This window comes from Ursus americanus, chromosome 9, assembly GCF_024610735.1.
Source record: "Ursus americanus isolate L20-20 chromosome 9, mUrsAme1.1.p, whole genome shotgun sequence".
Taxonomy (NCBI): domain Eukaryota; kingdom Metazoa; phylum Chordata; class Mammalia; order Carnivora; family Ursidae; genus Ursus; species Ursus americanus.
This window is the reverse complement of record NC_142135.1, coordinates 62,718,413-62,732,621: the sequence shown is the minus strand read 5'-3', so window position 1 is coordinate 62,732,621 and position 14,209 is coordinate 62,718,413. Positions and strand designations below refer to the sequence as shown.

Sequence of the window (14,209 nt, the reverse complement as noted above, 5' to 3'; positions counted from 1 at the left end):
GTCTAGGAATAGTTTGGGGGAAGAAAGGAGGGCTGAGGATGGAACACCAGGGAATTAAATATTTAAGAAACAGAGAAAGGAAATAGAGACAGAGAAAGTGACAGAGAATGGCTATATCAGTTGGTACTGGCCAAGTAAAACAAGGGTGTAAAATGCCCATTGAATGTGTCACTTGGGGATCACCTGGTTACTTTGGTGAGAGCTGTGTTAGTGGAGTGATAGGGTATGGAAGCAAAGGCAGTAGCTGTGTGGTGAGGAGGGAATAGGCATGAGGAAGTAGACACCGTGTTGTACCTATTCTTCTTGAAAGGATGGCTGTAGAGGGAAGTAGAGAAGGGACAGTAGATAGTGATGGAGGAGATAAGAATTTTTTTTAAGAAGGAAGGGTTTTTGTTTTTTGCTTTTTTTTTTTTTTTTTAAGATTTTATTTATTTGAGAGAGAGCACAACACGGGGAGGGTCAGAGGGAGAAGCAGACTCCCCCCTGAGCAGGAAGCCTGATGCGGGACTCGATCCTGGGACTCCAGGATCATGACCTGAACCGAAGGTAGCCACTTAACCAACCGAGCCACCCAGGTGCCCCAAGAAGGAAGAGATTTTTAAGCATAAGCTGAGAAAAGAGTGATGGGAGGAGGTGGGAGTCACTTAACAGGTGCAGAGAACAGGTGATGGGATTGTCTTTGTCTTCCCATTGTGATGGGAAGGAAAAATACATGTAGGTAAGTATATAGGTAGGACAGTGGAAAATCTGGTTTCTTTTACATATAGTTACTTCATAAAATTATTCTTTTCAAGCTTCTGAGTAGGGAAGACATACTGAGTATATCTTTGTTATGATTGTTAAACAGGAAAATTCCATATCCAGGGCACAGTCTCCTCCGGTACCTGCCAGGCGAAACCAGCTCCGTGCAGAAGGTAGAGTTAATTATTAAGTCTGTAACCTGCAATACTTCTCTTTTAAGCTTTTTATTTTGAAATAATTATAGACTCACAGAATGTTGCATAAGAGTATAGTGAAGTCCTGCGTACCCTTCCTGCAGCTTCCCTCAGTGGTACTATCTTATATAAAACAATAACCAGGAAATTGACATCGGTATGTTCTATGGACCTCCATCAGGTCTCACAATTTTAACACAAAGTAATTGATATGTGTTTGTGTGTGGTTCTGTGCATTTGTATTATGTATAATTTGTGCGACTACTGCACAATCAAGGTATAGCATTGTGGTATCAGGGGCGCCTGGGTGGCTCAGTGGTGAAGTGTCTGCCTTTGGCTCAGGTCATGATCCCGGGGTCCTGGGATCAAGCCCCACATCAGGCTCCTTGCTCAGTGGCAAGTCTGCTTCTCCTTCACACTCTGCCACCTCCCCTGCTCATGTTCTTTCTATTAAATAAATAAAATCTTTAAAAAAAAAAAAACAAACCGTGGCATCACCACAAAGGAACTCTCTTGTGCTGCCTCTTTATAGTTGTACTCTTCCCACCCCAAGAATATTTTTTAAGTCTGGTAGTTCCTGTATCTTATTGGTATTCATAAATACGATCTGTATTTATAAAACATTAAAAATAACTCATAAAAATGTGTCTCTGAGCATTTTAGTTTTGTGATAAGTCAGGTTGTGTTTTGAATGTTTAATCTTCTGTTCTTATACCTGTCTTATCTTTTACTTATTAATGTGGATTTGAAGAGGAGAAAAAAAATGTAATTATGGAGTTATCAGAAATGAGAAAACAGCTTCGTAGTGAAGAACGGCGTCTACAAGGGCGGTTGCTACACATGGACAGTGATGATGAAATTCATATAAGGCAAGTTTCAACTTGCGTTTTTTGTTTGTTTTATTGTTCTTGTGTTCAGGAAAAGGAATTATACGTGAATCAGAACCTATCCAGTAATTCTACAGTTTTGAAACAGGATTAATGAGTCTTTATTGTAAAATCACATTTATTAGAATGGATAGTTAGAAAAGTTTTGAGAAAAGTTTTTAACAGATTGTTGGTGAAATTGTAATATTGAAATATATTTTCCCCCAAAAGAAATATAGTTAAATAATTATATCCTAGTGGCGGGACTCAGTGCAACTAATCCAAAGTAGTATATGATTTATTAAGTCTGTTTGTGTTTGTAGTATGTGGTAGGTTTTCTTTTTCTTTCCTTCTTTCTTTTCTTTTTTGGCAAAGTGGCTTTTTCTTTAACCAATATGCTTTTACTCTTTAAATTTTTTTTCATTTAAATTCAGTTAATTAGCATACAATGTATTATTAGTTTCAGAAGTAGAGGTCAGTGATTCATTAGTTTTATATAATACCAAGTGCTCATTACATCATGTGCTCTCCTTAATGTCCATCACTCAGTTACCCCAGCCCCCCTCCCCTCCAGCAATCCTCATTTTTTTCCGAGTCTTCTGGTTTCTCTCCCTCTCTGATTTTGTCTTATTTTTTCCTGTCTTCCCCTATGATCTTCTGTTTTGTTTCTTGAATTCACATATGAGTGAGATATCATGATAATTGTCTTTCTCTGATTGACTTATTTTGCCTAGCATAATGCCTTCCTGTTCTATCCACGTTGTTGCAAATGGCAAGATTTCATTTTTTTTTTGATGATTGAATAATCCATTATATATGTATATCACATCTTCTTTATCAAATGCCTTTTCTGCATCTAGTGAGAGGATTATATGATTGTTGTCCTTTCCTTACGGATGTTGAACCACTGTTACAGCCCAGGAATAAAGACCACTTGGTCATGGTGAATAATCCTTTTACTATACCTTTGGATCCTATCAGCTAGTATCTTGGTGAGAATTTTGGCATCCATGTTCATCAGGGATATTGGTCTGTAATTCTCCTTTTTGGTGGGGTCTTTGTTTGCTTTTGGAATCAAGGTGATGCTGGCCTAACAGAACGAGTTTGGAAGTTTTCCGTCCATTTCTATTTTTGGAAACGGCTTCAGAAGATTAGGTATTAGTTCTTTTTTAAATGTTTGGTAGAATTCTCCTGGGAAACCATCTGGCCCTGGACTCTTGTTTGTTGGGAGATTTTTGATTCCTGCTTCAGTTTCCTTGCTGGTTATGGGTCTGCTCAGGTTTTCTATTTCTTCCTGGTTCAGTTTTGATAGTTCATATGTCTCTAGGAATGCATCCATTTCTTCTAGATTGCTTCATATTGCTTCATCCATTTCTTCTAGATATGCTTCATGGCATATAGTTGCTCATAATACGTTCTTATAATTGTATTTCTTTGGTTTTGGTCATGAGTTCTTTCATTCATGATTTAATTTATTTGGGTCCTTTCTCTTCTCTTTTTGATAAAAGGGGTTTATCAATGTTATTAATTCTGTCAAAGAACCGGCTCCTAGTTTCGTTGATCTGTTCGACTGTTCTTTTGGTTTCTAGTTCATTGATTTCTGCTCTAATCTTTATTAATTCTCTTCTCCTCGTGGGTTTAGGCTTTATTTGCTGTTCTTTCTCCAGCTCCTTTAGGTGTAAGGTTAGGTTGTGTATTTGAGACCTTTCTGGTTTCTTGTGAAAGGCTTGTATTGCTATATACTTCCCTTGTAAGACCATTTTTGCTACATCCCAAAGATATTGAACAGTTGTATTTTCATTTTCATTTGTTTCCATGTATTTTTTAAATTCTTCTTTAATTTCCTGGTTGACCCATTCATTCTTGAGTAGGTTGCTCTTTAGCCTCCATATCTTTGAGTTCTTTCCAACTTTCCTTTTGTGATTGAGTTCCAGTTTCAAAGCATTATGGTCCGAAAATATGCAGGGAATGTCCCAAACTTTTGGTACCAGTTGAGACCTGATTTGAGACCTAGGATGTGATTTGTTCTGGAGAATGTTCCATGTGCACTGGAGAAGAATGTGTATTCTGTTGCTTTAGGATGGAATGCTCAGAATGTATCTGTGAAGTCCATGTGGTCCAGTGTGTCTTTCAGAGCCCTTGTTTTCTTGTAGATCATCTGCTTAGATGATCTGTCCATTGCAGTGAGTGGGGTGTTAACGTCCCCTACTCTTATGTAGTATTATCAGTGTGTTTCTTTGATTTAGTTATTGATTGCCTTATATATTTGGCTGCTCCCATGTTAGAGACATAAATATTTACACCTATTAGATCATCTTGTTGGATAGACCCTTTAATTATGATACAGTGTCGTTCCTCATCTCTTATTACAGTCTTTGGTTTAAAATCTAATTTGTGTGATAATAAGAATTGCCACCCCAGCTTTCTTTTGCTGTCCATTAGCATGATAAATGGTTTTCCATCCCCTCACTTTCAACGTGGAGGTGTCTTTGGGTCTAAAATGAGTCTCCTGCAGACAGTAAATGGATGGGTCTTGCTTTTCTATCCAGTCTGATACCCTGTCTTTTGATTGGGGCCTATAGCCCATTTATAAGCAGAGTAACTATTGAAAGATATGGATTTAGTGCCCGTTTCTGTATATATTGTCTCTGTTCCTTTCTGGCCTGTGTTACTTTTGGGCTCTCTCTTCGTTTAAAGGATCTCCTTTAATATTTCTTCCAGGGCTGGTTTAGTGATCACAAATTCATTTAGTTTCTGTTTGTCCTGGAAGCTTTTTATCTCTCCTTCTATTTTGAATGACAGCCTTGCTGGATAAAGTATTTTTGGCTGCATATTTTTCTCTTTTAGCACCCGGAATATATCATGGCAGTCCTTTCTGGCCTGCCAGGTTTCTGTGGGTAGGTCTCCTGCCAGTCTAACATTTTTACCCTTGTAAGTTATGGACCTCTTGTCCTGAGCTCCTCTTAGAATTTTCTCTTTGTCTCTGACATTTGCAAGTTTCACTATTATATGTCGAGGTATAGACCTATTTTTACTGATTTTTAGGTTCTCTGTGCCTCCTGACTTGAATGCCTGTTGCCTTCCCTACGTTAGGGAAGTTCTCCACTATAATTTGCTCCAACATACCTTCTGCCCTCCCTTTCCTCTTCTGGGATCCCAATTATTCTAATATTGTTTTGGTTTACGGTATCACTTATCTCTTGAATTCTCCTCTCGATATCCAGATGTTGTTTATCTTTCTCTTTCTCAGCTTCTTTATTCTCCATCATTTTGTCTTCTATATGACTAATTCTCTCTTCTGCTTCATTTATCCTAGCAGTTAGGGCCTCCATGTTTTTTTATTAGTCTCATTAATAGCCTTTTTAATTTTGACTTGATTAGATTTTAGTTCTTTTATTTCTCCAGGATAGGCTTTCCTAGTGTCTTCTATGCTTTTCATAAGCCCAGCTAGTATCTTTATAATTCTTATTTTGAACTCTAGTTTCAATATTTTACTCATGTCCATACTGATTAGGTCTCTGACTGTCATTACTGCCTCTTGTTTTTTTCTTTTTTTTGATGAGTTTTTTCATATTGTTATTCTGTCAGAGAAGAATAGATGAACAAAAGAACAAAGTACTAAAATGACAACGAAAGGGGCGCCTGGGTGGCTCAGTCATTAAGCATCTGCCTTCGGCTCAGGGTGTGATCCCAGGTCCCATGGGGCTCCATGCTCCGCTGGAAGCCTGCTCCTTCCTCTCCCACTTCCCCTGCTTGTGTTCCCTCTCTCACTGGCTGTCTCTATCTCTGTCAAATAAATAAATAAAATCTTAAAAAATAAATAAATAAAACGGCAACAATGACCCCAGAGAAATATACACTAAACGAATCAGAAGAGATGTTAAACCAGAAAAAATAAAAATAAAAAAGAGAGAGTGTGGAGAGGAGTTAAGATGGCGGAGCAGTAGGGGTCCCCTTTTTCAGCTGGTCCCCTGAGTCGAGCTGGATAGGTACCAGACCATCCTGAACACCCACGGAATCAGCCTGAGATGTAGGAAGATACACCTGGATTTATACAAATGAACATTCCCAGGACTGAGTATTGAGGTACGAAGCGGGGAGCCGTGAAACCATGCACAGATATTGGAAGATAAACGGAAGGGGGAGGGAGCCGATGCGCTTGGACGCCGGGAAGCGGTAGCCACCTGCACTGGGGAGCAGGCGGACTCGCAGACCAGCACCCACGAGAGAGCAGACTGAGACGTGAGCCTGGGAACGCACGCGACCAGTCTGAAAATCGGAGCCCTAGAGTGTGCGAGAACCACACTGAAACGGAGCTCTGGAGCGCGCGGGGGCAGCTGGCGGTGTTAAGAAACACAAAGGACAGAGATGTGCCGGCCCTGGAAGTGAGGGCTGGGACGCCGGCTGTGGGGCACACAACCCGGGATGCTGCAGGGTTTTTAGCAGCACCAACAGAAACAGAGTTAAAGAGGCCAGAAGATCTCCGTGGAGAGAGGACTGCAATCTCTCTGTTCTGAGACAGAGGCTGGGATTTGACCACTGCTGCTCTGACTCTCAGAAGAGTCATAGCGAACTGCCAGGGAAAGCCGGCCAGAGAACAAAAGCCTGGAAATACTGGCTCACAGTGTGCCCATCCCCATCCCCCCTCGCATGGGACAGGGAGACTCTACCCAAACAGGGTTGCCTGAGTATCAGCGTGGCAGGCCCCGCCCCCAGAAGGCAGGCTGAAAAATCAAGAAGCCCACATCCCTAAGGTCCCTATAAAACAAGAGCACACTGCCTGAGTCCTGGTCAATAATTTGGGCTCTGGACAACCCCTTAACCTCTCCTCATCAGAATGACGAGGAAGAGAAATCCCCCCCAGCAAAGAAAAGATAATGAGTCTGTGGCCTCTGCCACAGAACTGATGGATATGGATATAACCAAATTATCAGAAATGGAGTTCAGAGTAACAATGGTCAAGATGATGTGTAGACTTGAAAAAAATATTAATGAGAATATAGAATCTCTAAGGGTGGAAATGAGAGCAAATTTGGCAGACATTAAAAATGCTATGAATCAAATGCAGTCAAAACTAGATGATCTGACAGGCAGGGTAAATGAGGCAGGAGAACGAATTAGTGAATTGGAGGATGGGATGGTAGAAGAGAAAGCTAAAACAGAAACCTGGCTCAAAAAAATCCAATCTCAAGAATGTAGGTTACAGGAGATTACTGACTCAGTGAAATGCTCCAATGTCAGAATCATCGGCATCCCCGAGGGGGTGGAAAAAGAGAAAGGTTTAGAAGAGATATTTGAACAAATTGTAGCTGAAAACTTCCCCAATCTAGCAAAGGAAACAAGCATTCATGTCCAAGAGGCAGAGAGGACCCCTCCCAAGATCAACCGCGACAAATCTACACCACATCATGTCATAGTGCAATTCGCAAATATTAGATCCAAGGATACAGTATTGAAAGCGGCCAGGGCAAAGAAAGTTCTCACGTACAAAGGCAAAAATATTAGGATTACATCAGACCTGCCTACACAGACCTGGAATGAGAGAAAGGGTTGGGGGAGCATTTTTAAAGCTCTTTCAGAGAAAAACATTCAGCCAAGGATCCTTTATCCAGCAAGGCTGTCATTCAGAATTGATGGAGAGATAAGGACCTTCCAGAATCGCCAGTCACTGACCAATTTTGTAACCATGAAACCAGCCCTACAGGAGATATTAAGGGGGTTCTATAAAAGTAAAAAGGCCCCAAGAGTGATACAGAACAGAAATTTATAGAAACAAAGATTTTACAGGCAACATGACATCATTAAAATCATCTCTCTCAATAATCACTCTCAATGTGAATGGCCTAAATGCTCCCATAAATGACACAGAGTTGCAGATTGGATAAAAAGTCATGACCCATCCATTTGCTGTCTACAAGAGACTCATTTTGAACCTAAAGATACATCCAGACTGAAAGTGAAGGGATGGAAAACCATTTTTCATGCCAATGGACCTCAAAAGAACGCTGGGTTAGCAATTCTCATATCAGACAGATTAGATTTTAAACTAAAGACTATAGTTAGAGAAACAGAAGGGCACTATATTATTCTTAAAGAATGTATCCAACAAGTGGATATGACAATGATAAATATCTATGCCCCCAACAGGGGAGCAGCAAGATACACAAACCAGGTCTTAAACAGAATAAAAAGACATATAGATAAAAATACGTTAATAGTGGGGGACCTCAACACTCTGCTATCAGCAATAGACAGATCCCCTAAGCAGAATATCATCAAAGAAACAAGAGCTTTGAATGCCATACTAGACCAGATGGACCTCATAGATATATATAGATATATAGATATATATAGATATATAGATATATCTATATATATATATATAATATATAGAACACTACACCCCAGAACAAATGAATACTCATTCTTTTCGAATGCACATGGAACGTTCTCCAGAATAGATCATATGCTGGGTCACAAAACAGGTCTCAACCGATACCAAAAGACTGAGATTATTCCCTGCATATTCTCAGACCGCAATTCTTTGAAATTGGAACTCAATCACAAGGAAAAATTTGGAAGAAACTCAAACACTTGGAGACTAAGAACCATCCTGCTCAGGAATGATTCGATAAACCAGGAAATCAAAAATTAATTTAAACAATTTATGGAGACCAACGAGAATGAAAACACAACGGTCCAAAACCTATGGGACACTGCAAAGGCAGTCCTAAGGGGAAAATACATAGCCATCCAAGCCTCACTCAAAAGAATAGAAAGATCTAAAATGCAGTTTTTATATTCTCACCTCAGGAAGCTGGAATAGGAACAGATGAATAGGCCTAATCCATGCACGAGAAAGCAATTGATCAAGATGAGAGCAGAGATCAATGAATTAGAAACCAGGAGCACAGTAGAGTAGATCAACAGAACTAGAAGCTGGTTCTTTGAACGAATAAATAAAATTGACAAACCACTGGTAAGACTTATCCAGAAGAATAGAGAAAGGACCCAAATTAACAAAATTATGAATGAAAAGGGAGAGGTCACAACCAACACCAATGAAATAGGAAGGATCATTAGAAACTTCTATCAACAGCTTTATGCCAATAAATTAAATAATCTGGAAGAAATGGATGCCTTCCTGGAAACCTATAAACTACCAAGTCTGAAACAGGAAGAAATTGATTTTTTAAACAGATCGATTAATTATGAAGAGATTGAAGCAGTTATCAAAAACCTCCCAAAAAACAAGACTCCAGGGCCTCATGGATTCCCCAGGGAATTCTTCCAAACATTCAAAGAAGAAATAATACCTATTATCCTGAAGCTGTTTCAAAAAATAGAAACAAGGAAAACTACTAAACTCATTCTATGAGGCCAATATTACCTTGATCCCCAAACCAGGCAAAGACCCCATCATAAAGGAGAATTACAGACCGATATCCCTGATGAATATGGACGCCAAAATTCTCAACAAGATCCTAGCTATTAGGATCCAACAGCACATTAAAAGGATTATCCATGATGACCAAGTGGGATTCATCCCTGGGATGCGAGGGTGGTTCAACATTTGCAAATCGATCAGTGTGATAGATTATATCAACAAGAAAAGAGTCAAGAACCATATGATCCTCTCAATAGATGCAGAAAAAGCATTTGACAAAATACAACATCCTTTCCCGATTAAAACACTTAAGAGTGTAGGGATAGACGGTACATTCCTCAATCTCATAAAAATCATCTAAGAAAAGCTTACAGCAAATATCATTCTCAATGGGGAAAAGCTGGAAGCCTTTCCCTTAAGATCAGGAACACGACAAGGATGCCCACTCTTGCCACTATTATTCAACATAGTACTAGAAGTCCTTGCAACAGCAATCAGACAACAAAAAGGGATAAAAGGTATCCAAATCGGTAAAGAAGAAGTCAAACTGTCTCTCTTTGCAGATGACGTGATACTCTATATGGAAAACCCAAAAGTCTTCACCCCCAAACTACTAGAAGTTATAGAGCAATTCAGTAATGTGGCGGGATACAAAATCAATGCTCAGAAATCAGTTGCCTTTCTATACACGAATGATACTGAAGAAAGAGAAATTAGGGAATCCATCCCATTTACAGTAGCACCAAAAATCATACGTTATCTTGGAATTAACTTAACCAGAGACATAAAGGATCTATATTCTAGAAACTACAAATCACTCTTGAAAGACATTGAGGAAGACACAAAAAGATGGAAAAGTATTCCATGCTCATGGATCGGAGGAATTAACATAGTTAAAATGTCCATGCTACCCAGAGCAATCTACACTTTCAGTGCTATCCCGATCAAAATACCAATGACATTTTTCAAAGAATGGGAACAAACAGCCCTTAAATATGTGTAGAACCAGAAAAGGCCCCGAATCGCCAAGGAAGTGTTGAAAAGGAAAAACAAAGCTGGGGGCATCCTGTTGCCAGATTTCAAGCTATAAAGCTGCGACCACAAAGACAGCATGGTACTGGCACAAAAACAAACACATAGACCAATGGAACAGAATAGAGAACCGAGAAATGGACCCTCGGCTCTTTGGGCAACTCATCTTTGACAAAGCAGGAAAAAACATCCAGTGGAAAAAAGACAGTCTCTTCAATAAATGGTGCTGGGAAAATTGGACAGCTACATGCAAAAGAATGAAACTTGACCACTCTCTCACACCATACACAAAGATAAACTCCAAATGGATGAAAGTCCTCGATGTGAGACAGGAATCCATCAAAATCCTAGAGGAGAACATAGGCAGCAACCTCTACAACATCAGCCACAGCAACTTTTTTCATGACACATCTTCAAAGGCAAGAGAAACAAAAGAAAAAATGAACTTGTGAGGCTTCATCAAGATAAAAAGCTTTTGCACAGCCAAGGAAACAGTCAAAAAAACTAAGACGCAGTCCACGGAATGGGAGAATATATTTGCAAATGACGCTACAGGTAAAAGACTGGTATCCAAGATCTACAAAGAACTTCTCAAACTCAATACACAAGAAACAAACAAGTCATAAAATGGCAGAATATATGAACAGACACTTTCCCTATGAAGACATAGAAATGGCTAACAGACACATGAAAAAATGTTCAAAATCATTAGCCATCAGGGAAATTCGAATCAAAACCACACTCAGATACCACCCTACGCCAGTTAGAATGGCAAAAATTGACAAGGCAGGAAACAACAATTGTTGGAGAGTATGTGGAGAAAGGGGATCCTTCCTACATTGTTGGTGGGAATGCAAGTTGGTACAGCCACTCTGGAAAACAGTGTGGAGGTCCCTTAAAAAGTTAAAAATTGAGCTACCCTATGATCCAGCAATTGCACTACTGGGTATTTACCCCAAAGATACAGATATAGTGAAGAGAAGGGCCATATGCACCCCAATGTTCATAGTAGCACTGACCACAATAGCTAAATTGTGGAAGGAGCCGAGATGCCCTTCAACAGATGACTGGATTAAGAAGATGTGGTCCATATATACAATGGAATATTACTCAACTATTAAAAAGAACGATTTCTCAACATTTGCTGCAACATGGACGGGACTGGAGGAGAATGCTAAGCGAAGTAAGTCAAGCAGAGAAAGACAATTATCATATGGTTTCACTCATTTATGGAACATAAGAAGTAGGAAGATCAGTAGGAGAAGAAAGGGAAGTAGTAAGGGGGGGTAATCAGAAGGGGGAATGAACCATGAGAGACTATGGACTCTGGGAAACAAACTGAGGGCTTCAGAGGGGAGGGGGGTGGGGGAATGGGATAGGTCGGTGATGGGTATTAAGGAGGGCACGTATTGCATGGTGCACTGGGTGTTATACGCAAGTAATGAATCATGGAACTTTACATCAAAAACTAGGAATGTACTGGATGGTGACTAACATAATATAAAAAAATGTTATTATTTAAAAAAAAGGGAACAATACCAGCTCATAAAAAAAAAAGAGAGAGAGAGAAAGTGAGAGTATATAATCAGACAGGTGACCAGAACAGAGCAATATACTGGATCCTGTGTGTATTTTCGTCTGTTTGTTAGAAAATAGATTCCAAAATTGTAAAGAAAGAAAAACTTTATACGTGCAAAAATAAAATTAGATACAATCAAGTATAGAATTTAACTGTAAAAATGAAAATTAAAAGACAAAAAAAAGTATAAACAGACAGGTGAACAGAACAGAGCAATACGCTATATCCTGAGTGTATTTTGGTCTGTTAGAAGAAACTGAATCCCATAATTGTAAAGAAAGAAAAACTTTTGTATATATACAAAAATAAAATGAAATACAATGAAAGGATAGAATGTAAGTGTAAACATGAAAATTATAAAAGATTTTTAAAAAGAGTTGATAAAAAAATAGGAAAGTGGTTGAACAGTGAAAGAGCAAAAAAATCAAAATTGAAAGACTAAAGAATCATGGCAAAAACCCCAAAAGTCCTGTATACTGTTTTCCCCCAGTGCCAGAAATGTATTGTTCTCTGTGATCTGTAAACTTGGTCTTGGCTGGTTGTTCTTGGTGATCTTCTGGGGGAGGGGCCTGTTTCCAAGTGCCTTTGCCCCCGGCGGAAGTGCATCGCCCTTGCCAAGGGTCCAGCTAAGGGAGCTGCTCGGATTTGCTCTGTGTGGTTTTGTTCCCTGAGGGCTTTCTGCGCAGCTTTAGAGGATGAGAATGGAAATGGCGGCCTCCCAGTCTCCTGTCCCGGAGCCAGAGCTCGCGAGGCCCACTCCTCAGTGTGCCCTCACGGAGAAGCAGTCAGTCACATCTGTCTCCCTGGTCTCCGTCTGCACTCTTGTGCTCACTCAGCCTGGACTGAGTGTTTCTGTCTCAGGCGCGGGACTGCAATTGGAATCTCCAAACCCAGCAGCTCGTCTGGCGCACACTTGCTTACAGGGGAGAAAGTGGGGTCAGTGCTGCCGCTTGCTGGGCCCCTGCTCGAAGTGTAGTCGCCAAACTGGCGGTCCGTGATGTAAGGCAACACCATGCTGGGAGGCCCCCCCCCCCCCAGCTTTCTAATTGCAGCCTACTTCCCCACTCCAGGCCTGGGAGCTCTGCCACACCCAGGCGCCCCCGGTCTTTCTTTGACCCTGAGGATCCTGAGACCACTCTGTCCCACCTAGGTTTCTGCCACGTTTCACCACCTGAGCGAGCCCTTCAGGCAGGGCTGTCTCACTGGAGCCGCCTTCTAAAAGTTCAGCTTTTGTGCTTGGCTGCTGTTATGTTTCTGGTGTTGGCTTAGGTAGTCTCCCTCCTCCCTGCGATTTATCTTCGCATATATATAGAGCTTTGGATTCAGTTCTCCACACCTCCTACCTTGCAGAAAGTGGTCGCTTTTCTATTTGTAGGGTTGCAGCTATTCCTTCCTTAGATCTCTGGTTGAGTTCACAGGTGTTCAGAATGATTTGATAGCTACTAGCTGATATTTAATATGGATATTTAATGAATAACCTAATATAAAACATTTAAATTGAGTGTTTTAACTGTCCTTCCTTACTGCGAATAATATATTTATGGAGATGACGGTGGTGGTGGTGGCAGTGGTGACAGATGTTGAGATGGGGAAGGAAGAACGAAGTAGCACTCACTTTCTTTTTTTTTAATACTTTATTAGAGAGAGCACAAGTGGGGTGGAGGGGCAGGGGGAGAGAGAGAGAGAAGCAGACTCCCTGCTGAGCAGGGAGCCTGACTCGGGGCTGGATCCCAGGACCCTGGGATCGTGACCTGAGCCGAAGGCAGATGCTTAACCGACCCAGCCACCTAGGCTCCCTGAAGTAGCACTTTCTTGAAGAAAACCCAGAAATACTAGCCCTAATCTTGAAATGATTAATAGGATTAGACTTAGTAAAAAATGAGTTGGGGGGCATACCATTCTTCCATCTCTATCTTAGAATGGACTGTTTTTCTCACCACGGAAACCGGTGGATGAGAATAATTGACTGATCTCAGTCCACGTGTACACAGGCAGATGGGTGCAGAAGGTGCTTTGTAACCTAATCTAAGTGGTAGGGAAGTCCATGCTGGGAAAGAGATTGTCGAAACAAGACTAGAAAATTATGAAGACATTGTTTTCACTTTCCCTTTTTTAGTCTTCTACAACATCAGGCACAGAATTTTAGTCCTTGAGGGGAAAATGGTATGGGAATGGAACACTTCAGAGTTGGAATAATCGCAGACGATTACATTTTAAAGCTATTTTTTTTTTTTACATTTTCCATCAACAATCTATTTTCTCAAATACTTATTTTCTAGCAAGATAACTTACAGACTATGAAACATGTCTGATCATTTTTGCCAAAAGGACTCATAAACTTTTTAAAGTAGTGTTCTTCAAACTGCAGATTGCAGTCTTTTGGTAGATTTTTAAAATCAATAAAGTGGAT

General features: G+C 40.3%; 1 protein-coding gene across 10 annotated transcripts in view; it reads left to right on the top strand.

Annotated features, from left to right (window-relative positions):
* CSPP1 (centrosome and spindle pole associated protein 1) overlaps nt 1–14,209 on the top strand; it is a 381,696-nt gene that overhangs the window by 118,041 nt on the left and 249,446 nt on the right. For all 10 annotated transcript variants that reach the window (XM_087864846.1, XM_087864853.1, XM_087864850.1 and 7 more), the window contains 2 exons: nt 848–914; nt 1,687–1,804. In XM_087864846.1, the coding sequence (XP_087720972.1) occupies nt 848–914; nt 1,687–1,804 (185 nt within the window). The remainder of the gene's footprint in view (nt 1–847; nt 915–1,686; nt 1,805–14,209) is intronic.